The sequence below is a fragment of the Gekko japonicus genome, unplaced genomic scaffold, assembly GCF_001447785.1.
Source record: "Gekko japonicus isolate JY-2015 unplaced genomic scaffold, Gekko_japonicus_V1.1 scaffold604, whole genome shotgun sequence".
NCBI classification, from domain to species: Eukaryota; Metazoa; Chordata; class Lepidosauria; order Squamata; family Gekkonidae; genus Gekko; species Gekko japonicus.
This window is the reverse complement of record NW_015175374.1, coordinates 324,392-335,306: the sequence shown is the minus strand read 5'-3', so window position 1 is coordinate 335,306 and position 10,915 is coordinate 324,392. Positions and strand designations below refer to the sequence as shown.

Below are 10,915 nucleotides of genomic sequence, written 5' to 3'. Positions count from 1 at the left end.
GGGAACTGTGAGAAAAGCTGAACTGTGACAGCGAGAAAGTGCCTTATAAGCGCTTTTAAAAGTCAACAGTTGCGGAGGAAGATCCAGCGAAGAGAATGGCAGCGTTTAAAAGTGAAACTGGAATAAAAAAAAAAGAATATCCATTCTCAGAGCTAGAGATCTTTTGAAAGGGCATGAAAGAGCATGAAAGAGTGAAGATTTACAGTATATGAAATGGAAGCGTTAACAGCGACCCAGAGGAGGACTGGAAAAGCCGGAGAGAGGGAAACAGAAGAAGCTCCTCCATGAAATTGGGAATTTAAAAGAAGCCAGCACGCGAAGGAGCGGTTCTGAATGTGCCTCGAGGAAACTTTAACTAACAGAGCATCGAATGGACACTACTAATACACTAACATAGATAACACCTTTAACTGGTTTGAAGAAAGAAGTTTGACTGCACACAGAAGAAGCCTAAGAAGATAATTTGGACATTACTAACAGATTAATTTACAAGTTAATATATCACTCAGCTTTCTCTTTCTCCCACTATATACCCTCCCTATTTTTCTACTTAAGCGAAATACCTCTCCTTTTTAGGAGAGTAAATAAAGCCTTTATTAAAAAAAAAAAAAGAATCCCAACAGCCAGTCACTCCCTCTCAGGCCTTCCAGAGTTGTTGTGAAGCTAAAAAGGAGGAAGAGAGAACCAGGTGTGTTGCCCTGAGCTCCTAAGAGGAAGGAGTGAGATAAAGACATGGCAGACAGATAGAAGGGATCCTTTTCTAGCTGTAGCTCCGCACAATCGCTTCGCATGATGGACACTGCAGATTGAAGGTACAAAGCAGCAATCTTATGTTTAGGGTTGCCAACAGGCCAGGAGAAAAATCTGCTGTCCCTCAAGGAAGAGGACCTTCTTTACACTACCAGAGGGTGGGAATGCTAAGCCTCCTTCTACTGAAGCTTTTCAGGACATGGAGGTAAATAACCTCACCTAGTAAACACATACATAAGTGCCACCAAGTTGCAGTTGACTTACAGGGACCCCAGAAAGGGGCTTTCAAGGCAAGTGAGAAGCAGATGTGGTTTGTCCTTGCCTTCCTCTGCAGAGCCTTCCTTGGTGGTCTCCCACCCAACCATCAACCTGCCTAGCTTCCGAGATCTGCCAAGACTGGCCTTCCCTCCCACCTGGTAAGTAACATCCTATTAACGCTCTATTAAGAGGGACAGGATCTTTTTCTCCAGGCTCATTGACAACCCTACTTACATTTCTGGAAACGTGCTTAAGGCTTGGCTGTAGTTGTTTCTGTTGGGTATTACAAGTTGAAAACACTCAGTATATCTGGGGTTAAATGTTTGTTTATGCTACTCACAGGAAGTCACATGTTTCTCATGTAACCAATGTTCTTTAGCTGTAGAATGCCCAGGAATTTTCTCCCTGATCCAGGAATTTGATTGGGACTAAAGTGTCAAGGTGTATTACCATTTTATGGCTTCTCTTCCCATCTTTGGTGTTCTGAAGAACAAGAAGAGTAGCCATACTCTCTCTTCTAGTTGTCTTTGTAGAGTAAGGATGTAGTAGATTTTGCTCTGTTGTTATTTTTATCCCAGTTACCCTTCCCATGCTAGAATTTAGTAAAAACTTTATATTTTAATCACACATGGATTCTGAGTCTGAATTATTTCACTCTGGCTCTGCTGGACTATCTCATCTCTGCTAAATACCATTTTTTCAATATCTCACTATCACCCAACAGTTTCTCTGCAGCACGGGCTTTCCATACGCGGGGACCGACTTCACAAGACAGCCTGCAGCCTCACAGCTGTCACACTAGCAGATCTGTCCCCATTCCAGCAAGCTTCCAGATGTTGGCCGTACACAGGAAAAAAATATTATATATGTATGTATGAAAACAAAACACCTAATCAGAAAGCTCAGCTATGCTGCTTGGGGCTATGAGATATCAGCTGGGGATGTGGTGTGTGTGTGTGCTCAATCGAGCAACCTCACAGTGAGGGAATGTTGTGCACTCACCTCCTAGAGTGGCGGAGAGCAGGAAATGGGTCCCGTATTTCTTGATCAGGGTCTCGGTGATCTGTTGGAAGCTGGGCCGCCGCCCCAGAAGGCGAATGTTGCGAACGAATTCTGGAGCCAGAGGCAGAGGCAAGCTGAAGAAATCTTTCCTTTCCAGTGCCAAGTTGTTCACCTTCCAGCGAGCAAATTCTCTGCAGGGGAAGCCGAGAAATAGCAACATAAAGCAAAGCACACTCTAAGATTTGTGTGTTAAATTAAAGAGTGCGTGTCTCTAGCCCTCAGGAGTAAAGATGTGGGAAGCCGGCAGTGTCCGTTAAACGTTCTGAGTGCTCTGGGTTTGTAACCGCCTTTAAAGCAGGCCTTCAATTTGCACCGTTCTGTAGTAGGGAGGTACAGCAGAAAGAGGCCGGTTGTGAAGTACCTCCCTTTGATGGACAGGAGTTTGGTCTGGTGCTCTGATGGACAGCCAATCCCCCAAGGAGGCAACATACGGGCACAATCCACCGGGGCCTCCTCTCTACACAAGCCCCATTGCAATGGGCTCTTCTGCGACTTTAGTTCATTCATATGAAAAGATAATTTCTTGGTTGCAGGTGGCTTAAACGAAGGTACATGAATACTGTCGTTTGCATAAAGTATCTGAATGACTGAATCTGTGGGAAGTTAGCTAAAGGGCTTGGTGGAAAAGGGGCTTGGATCAGAGCTGGTTCCACATTTGAGTGGGCCCCGGACAATGGAATATATCTGGGGGCTCCCCTTTCCCCTTCGGTCCAGTCCTGTTTTCCCTCTCACCCAGGGCTTTTTTTTGCAGAAAAAGCCAAGCAGGAACCCATTAGCATAATAGGCCACACCCAACAACAGAAACTCATTAGCATATCCAGCCACACCCATGAGAGCATAGCTCATTAGCATATTAGGCTGCACCCCCATGTTGCCAGAAGTGTGGTTATCCAGGCACACCCACCTTTTGCTTCTTATTCTGTTTACCTTGCTTGTTGTCAAAACCCAGGGCCTTTTTTTGTAGCAGGAACTCCTTTGCATGTGAGGCCACACACCCCTAATGTAGCCAATCCAAATGAGTTTCTGCTGTTGGGTGTGGCCTATTATGCTAATGCGTTCCTGCTGGGCGTGGCCAACTCGGGAGCCAGCCGGAACTCCGTTCCTGTGCGTTCCTGCCCCAAAATAGCCCTGTTCTCCCCTCATCCCTTCCATTTGGCCCTTCCCCGTCAGCTCTCCTTTCCCCCCCCTTCAGCCACTCCTCTTTTCCATTTCAATTTGTTCAATCTGCTAAAGGGATCGTACATAATTTCCCTTTCTTAATTATTTCCATTACTTTGTATAAAACCAGAGAGAGGGAAATATGCCTCCCGTGATTTTATTTGGAGCGCTGTTCAATTAAATCGGCGTCACTCAAAAAAGGCAAATGCAAATGCCGTTTCTGAGAAGTCTGGGTCTGAGGGTCGGCAGAACAAATGTCTCCCCTCTCATCACTGAAAGAGGCCAATCCTTATCCCCCCAAAATGCTTAAGCGGCTGAATAATCCCAACACACTGAAGGTTTTCATTTGGAGCCGTCCAACAGAGAGAAGGGACTTTAATTTTATCACTCAACACAGAATCAAAGGAGCCACAGACAATACAAAAACAAAACTTATTTTTAATAATGAGAAGTGTATCACTTGATTTCTTTAACCAAGAGTTACTTCTTTGATGCTAACTTAATCCTCAAAAAAAATCACAATCCAAATCTTTTAATGGTTGGCTTTATACCTGTGTATTGTTTTATAAAACTATTGACTATCTTTTTTAATTTGATGCCTTGAGGAGAGAAGAAGAAGAGGAGATTGGATTTACACCCTGCCCTTCACTCAGAGTCTCAGAGCAGCTTACAATCTCCTTCCCTTCCCTTCACCTCCCCACCCCACAACAGACACCCTGTGGGGTAGGTGGGGCTGAGAGAGCTCTGAGAGAACTGCTCTTGAGAGAACAGATCCAAAAGAACTGGGACTGAACCAAGGTCACCCAGCTGGGCTCCATGTGGAGGACTGGGGAATCAAACCCAGTTCTCCCAGTTTAGAGTACGATAGATAGATAGATAAGTTTTATTGTCTTAGCCATAGGCCATAACAAGTCACACCATGGTTGAGTAAAAAAAATACATCAGACTATAAAATGACACTGTAGGGAATACGCGCTACTAACCACTACACCAAACTGGCCCTAATCGGGCACAAAGATGGCAAAGTATACATTTTTTGCCTCTCTGTGTGTGTACGGGTGTGGCCCACAAGATGTGTACCATGATAAAGAACCTCTAATGCATCAACTGGTTGTGTTAATTGCAGCAAAACCAATTTGTCAGCATCTGCTCCAACATGTAGCACTCCAAGATGTCTTGAGACAGAGCTTTTACGGTCAGTTTCGGCAAATGCTGTAAAGCCACTTCCCAGCATTTTGTTATTCCAGGGGGAAAAAACCGATTACACGTGATGGGATATTGCAAAAAAACCACACACACCTTTGCCTCTCCAGAACTGTCTCCAGCATGAACCAGCACATGATTCCAGTTGTGGGCAGTGTTCCCTCTAAGCTGAGTTAGTGTGAGCTAGCTCACAGTTTTTTAGCCTTCAGCTCCAAAAATCTGTGTCTTAGCTCAAGAAGGATGGCTCCAGAGCAAACTCATTTATGCAGTAGCCAAGTTGCTTGCTCACAACTTTAATGTCAGTAGCTCACAAAGTAGAGTTTTTGCTCACAGGACTCCACAGCTTAGAGGGAGCACTGGTTGTGGAGAGGTCAAGGTACAAAGAAAGCCCGAGGATATATTTTTTTTGGTAGAACAATGGCCTGCGCTCCTTTTCCCGCTACTATCGTAACACTGGCCACAAATATTAGATACCAGCAATCCATACCCTTCTGCCACCTTTTCCTTTTGTATCCGGGACGAGCAGAATCCCCCCCCCCAATTCTCCCTGATATCCACTGATTTGCTATTACAAAAGAGAGGGAGAGTGCTGTGCGAATAGAATGAGCAAATTGTCCCTTGGCACCTTGGAGAGAGCTTAGCATCCATCACCATGAAGTGATAAAGATGCCATTCTCCACTTTACTGTGGTGTGAAGTTTGCAGGGGGGGGGACACACAATTATTTCTCAGCAGGGGAGGGCCTTGGGAATGTGCCCCACCCAGCCCATTGCTGAGGCCAGTCGTGCTTGAAATGATCCTTCTGTTTTGTTCAGAACGTTCTAATCTCATGAGGTGCGCAGCTGCCCTCTTGCAGGGCTGGTCTTGCTTGCAGAGGAAGCAAGGTCTGGGCCAGGATTTAGCAGTAGTTCAGCAGTTCAAGACCCGGGTGCCGCAAGACGGGGTGAGCTCCTGTCTCTAGTTCCAGCTCCTGCCAACCTAGCAGTTCGAAAGCAAGAAATTGCAAGTAGATAAATAGGGACCACTTCAGTGGGAAGGTAACAGCGTTCCATGCGCCTTGGTGTTTAGTCATGCCGGCCACATGACCACGGAAACATCTTCGGACAGTGCTGGCTCTTCGGCTTTGAAATGGAGATGAGCACCGCAACCCTAGAGTCGGATTCGACTGGCTTTCGAGCAAGGGAAACCTTTACCTTTACCTATGTTACGTTTCGTTTTATGGAAACTGCTTCTACCCCATCTGTCCTCTTGGATCATACAGGTCTATCATACCTATCCCATTTTCAGCCATTTATCTCTCTCTTAACAGTGCATTCCTACGCATAGCTGTTCCACTCTGAAGTTAATGGGCTTAGATTGGAGTAATTCCGCATAGGATTGCACAGTTAAGTGAGATTTGTGTGTGCTTACAACATCAGCCAAGAGACCCGTCTCCAAATCCACACTGAAATTTCCCATCAGGCAAGATGTGGTCATTTTCCCCAGGAAGACATCAGTCATATTCATGGCCAGCACCTCCACAGCAAGTGGTGCTTGATTTTTTTTAATTGATATCTACCGGTATTTATACCTTGCTTTCTTTCCCCAATGTGGCTTCTTCCCTCCTCCATTTTATCTTCTCAACGAGAACCCTGCGAGGTAGGTCAGGCTAAGAGCGTGTGACCCACCTCCTTGAGTCACCTGCTCAGTGAGCTTCTGTGGCAGAGTGGGGATTCAAACCCGTGTCTCCTAGATTCTAGTCTGATGCTCTAACCACTGCACCACTCTTGCTCTGACAGTGGCAGTGAATAATCCCAAGTCGCTTTTCGAAGTGCGTACAAGTGCCGGAGGGGATCATTTCCCATCCGTCTGGCCCTACCCTAACTAAGGAATATTCTGATCCATTCTCCGTCAGTGTGAGCCCAGCCTTCCAAATGGGGAAGAAGGAGGAGGAGGAGGAGGAGGAGGAGGAGGAGAGATTGGATTTATACCCCGCCCTTCACTACCCAAGGGAGTCTCAGAGCAGCTTACAAACTCCTTTCCCTTCCCCTCCCCACAACAGACACCCTGTGAGGTAGGTGGGGCTGAGAGAACTCCGACATAAACTGCTCTTTTTTCAAGAACAGCTCTTATCAGAACTACGGCTTGCCCAAGGTCATCCAAGCAGGTGCAAGTGGAAGAGTGGGGAATCAAACCCGGTTCTCCCAGATTAGAGTCCGCGCACTTAACCACTACACCAAACTGGCTCTCTTATTCATCACCATGCCATCGGGAGGGTCTGTTTGGGTTAATTTGCTTTTCCCCCCTTGTAGATGAGGAGTGCCACAATTAAAGAGGAAACTGCTCCTTGGCTGAGGGGACCTGGGATAGCATTGATCGTGTAACCCAACAAAACCCAAAGCCTTTCTCATAACAAACTGTACCAATATTATGCTCAACAATTCAAGGAACAGAGACTTACCTGTCCTCCTTTGCAACTAGCCCCAGGTACATAAATGGCTCTTCCTATACTAAAGCCAGGGTGGCAGAGTTGATCGAAGAGAAGGGAGTTCGAGGCCCTCCTTATGCATGGCAGAGTGCACAAGTTGGACACAGTGTTCCCACCCTGCATCCCGTGTGGGTTCTCCTTACCTCCTGTGCGCACTTTGGATGGTGAGTGGGGCATGCATTCAGCAAGACCTTCAGCATTCCCCTGCACAATTTAACTGAACTGAAAAACAGTCTGGGGGGGGGCCTTGCTGGGGAAACCCACAAAAATACACATGGTTTGGTGTAGTGGTCAAGAGCGGTGGACTCTAATCCGGAGAACCGGGTTTGATTCCCCACTCCTCCACATGCAGACCACTGGGTGACCTTGGGTCTGCCACAAGTTCTCTCAGAGCCGTTCTCTCAAGAGCAGTTCTCTCAGAGCTCTCTCAGCCCCCCCCCCCACCTCACAGGGTGTCTGTTGTGGGGAGAGGAAGGGAAGGAGATTGCAAGCCGCTCTGAGACTCCAAGTGAAGGGCGGGGTATACATCCAATCTCTTCTTCTTTGCGATCGTACACACAATTAGACCCAACATAGGTGCAAATGCTGGGTGGATTTAAAGGGCATGATCAGGCAACAACATCTGGCAACACCGGGGAACAACATCCAACAACACCAGGGGAAATCTGGTAGTAAACAGGTTGTGACAGGCCACGGGCGGACTTTCCCGTGTCTGATTGCTCCAGCGTGCCCTCATGGCATCGGGATGGTCTGATCAGGCCCTCCTGACTTTGTGCCATTGTTCCCCCCCCCCCTTCTCAGTATGCATGCCATCGCAAACTCCATAGGGAGCCCTCAGTGCGGAGGTGAGATTCATCGATCCCTTGGTGAAGCACATGGGGGGGAAATGGCACAACCTGTTGGGTGTTACAAGTTAAAACACTTCTTCAGTATTTACTAGGTTAATGATGTTTGTTAAATCACATGTTTGTTTGTAACCAATCAGTTTAGAGAGTTAGAAAGCCTGGTAACTTCAGATCTAGTTTGTTGTTCTGATTGGAGACCAAAGTGCCAAGTATTAGCATTTTATGCTTCTTTGTCCTGAGCAAGAAGAAGAAGTTAGTCTTCGTGCTCTTCCGCCATGTTCAGTCTAGCTGTAAGGATGTAGGAATATTAGCTCTTTGTTATTTTACATCCCGTCTACCCTTTCCCATGCTAGGTTGTAGTAAACTTTTATATTTAAACACACCATGGACTCTGCCTCTTTAATACTCTGCTGATTTACTCTGCTGATTTACTTTAAAATTAACAATACCTAACACAACACCCCCGCCCCGACTCACCTGCAGTTGTGTCTGATCACACACTGACAGTCTGCGCCTGCAGCTTCAAAGGGAGGTGTGATCGTGCAACTGCGGGTCAAATTCCCCCGGAGGAAATAGCCTCACTCCTCCCTCCCCCTTTTCTGGCACGTGTGATCGCAACCCTTCTTCTTCTTCTTCTCCTCCTCCTCCACCTCCTCCTCCTCCCAGGCCAAACAGTGCACTGCTAGGACCACTGCCAGTGGAGAAAATGGTGGGGGGAAGGGAGGGCGAAGCCCTGTTAGGGATTCTTAATTTTAAAGTGAATCAGCAGAGTATTAAAGAGGCAGAGTCCATGGTGTGTTTAAAAGATAAAAGTTTACTATAACCTAGCATGGGGAAAAGGTACACGGGATGTAAAATAACAAAGAGCTAATATGCCTACATCCTTACAGCTAGACTGAAAAATGGCAGAAGAAGGGAAGCTTCTTCTCCTTGCTCAGAACAAAGAACCACAAGACGGGAAGAGAAGCCATAAAATGCTAATACTTGGCACCTTGGTCTCCAATCAGAACAACAAACTAGATCTGAACTTCCCGGGCTTTCTAACTGTCTGAAACAGACTGGTTACAAACAAACATGTGATTTAACAAACATCATTAACCCAGTAAATACTGAAAAAGTGTTTTAACTTGTAACACCCAACAAGCCCCCTCCCTCCACATGCTCCACACTCACAATCTAAATCAGGCATCACCCATGGAAGAGTTGAGGTGAACCGACAATTCATGCATGACTGTTACATACAAGTCAGCGGACGGCGGACCCCAGACCCACCCTGTATACTCTGTTAACGTGCGGAATCAGTAGATCTTGGGCCAGTCACAGCATAACCTATATCGCAGGACTCTTGTAAGTATACAAAGGGAGGAAACACATCACTCATGCTTCCCGGAGCGCCACAGAGGAACAAAAAATAATATTAGTCCACATTGTTGGGTACCCACCAGGACAGCCTTTGTACGGAGCTGGATAACCCATGAATAAACAGGTTGGCAAGCATCTGTTGGCGCTCGGAAATTTTATACATACTTAACATCTGCAGGCTGCGAAGGCAGTCATATGATCGGTGCCAACCAGACCCCTCACGTAACAGGGCTCGCGTATTCCGTGCCCGCTGCGCTGCCTTCGCTACAAGCCTGGCATGGAAATGATTTCCAGCAGCCTGCTGTGTTCCCCTAACAATGCCCCTGTAAACAATGATTGGCCAATTTCATTCTAATCTTGACAATTTCACTATAATTAAAACCAGGCTGCGGCTTGCAAACACTTTAATTAAGTCTGATTGGGAAAGATGGAGGAGAAGCTGGGGAGTAACGGATGAGGGCTGGTGAAAGCCAGCCGGGATGCGGGGAGTTGCGGGAGGTGCACGCGCGCTACCCACACGACTGCCAGACTGGGGTTTTATGCCAGGCTAAATGTGAGACAAAGCAGGGAGAGCGGACTCGAAGCTCAGTCTCAGGATTTCCAAACTAAACCCAACCCGGCATTTCTTAAGTTTCTGATCATGGCGGCATGCCGGCACGTCTTTTTAATTTTTCCTCTCCCCTGAACTATGCAGTTACTGGAGATGTTTATTCTTGGCCCCAAAAAGCTTTGACTCCTGGAACATAAAAGCAAAAGAAAAGTCCTGCAGCGCTGTGAAGATTGGCACACGTCTTGGAGCGTAAGCTTTGGTGGCACTGAGCCCTTGCTGGGGAGCGAATCCTCCGTCAGCAGGAGTTTTTTTTAGTACACAGAGAGAGGAAAGAAGATGAGATGCAAGCAACGGGCTAAAGGGGCTGGGATCGGATCCCACCTAGAATTTCTGCAGATGGGAGCAGGACTTTCCTGTCTCCCTTCTTCTGCTACAACCCAAAATCCCACCCCACCCCACCCCGCCGGCTGCTCCAGAGGTAGTTTGATGGGAGGAATCAGCAAAAAAAACACCACCTTTGTGCACATGAAAACTTTCATCGGGATCCATTTTCTAGTCCCGTGACCCTTCTATGCAAAACCAAAGAATATACTTCTGGGGTTTTTTGTCGAGTCCAACTCTCCGCGACCCCTTGGACCACATCACGCCAGGCCCTCCTGTCTTCCGTCGTGCTCCGGAGTTGGCTCAATTTCATATTCGTTGCATCTATGACACTGTCTAACCATCTCATCCTTTGCCGTCCCCGTCTTCTTTGACCTTCAATCTTTCCCAGCATCAGGGTCTTCTCCAGTGAGTGCTCCCTTCTCATTTGGTGGCCAAAGTATTTGAGCTTCAGTTTCATTATCTGGCCTTCCAGGGAACAGTCAGGGTTGATTTCTTTGAGGATTGACTGATTTGTTCTTCTTGCAGTCCAAGGGACTCTCAAGAGTCTCCTCCAGCACCATAGTTCAAAAGAATCTATTCTTCGGCGCTCGGCCTTCCTTATAGTCCAACTCTCACAGCCATACATGACTACTGGGAATACCATTGCTTTGACCATGCGGACTTTTGTTGGCAGGGTGATGTCTCTACTTTTTATCATGCTGTTTAGGTTGGTTTGCCATCGCTTTCCTCCCAAGGAGCAGGCGTCTTTTAATTTCATGGCTGCAGTCACAGTCTGTGGTGATCTTGGATCCCCAATCCGTGCCCTTTTAGGATGTCTTATTTCCTGCTCACCTACCTCTGAGCTCAGGTTTGGCTAGATCAATAGCTCACCTGGCCA

General features: G+C 47.0%; 1 protein-coding gene across 1 annotated transcript in view; it reads right to left on the bottom strand.

Moving 5' to 3' along the window:
• The window catches only part of BRINP2 (bone morphogenetic protein/retinoic acid inducible neural-specific 2), a 67,986-nt gene that overhangs the window by 25,092 nt on the left and 31,979 nt on the right, over positions 1–10,915 (bottom strand). Inside the window, exon 2 of the mRNA XM_015425521.1 lies at positions 2,011–2,201. Within this exon, the coding sequence (XP_015281007.1) occupies positions 2,011–2,201 (191 nt within the window). The remainder of the gene's footprint in view (positions 1–2,010; positions 2,202–10,915) is intronic.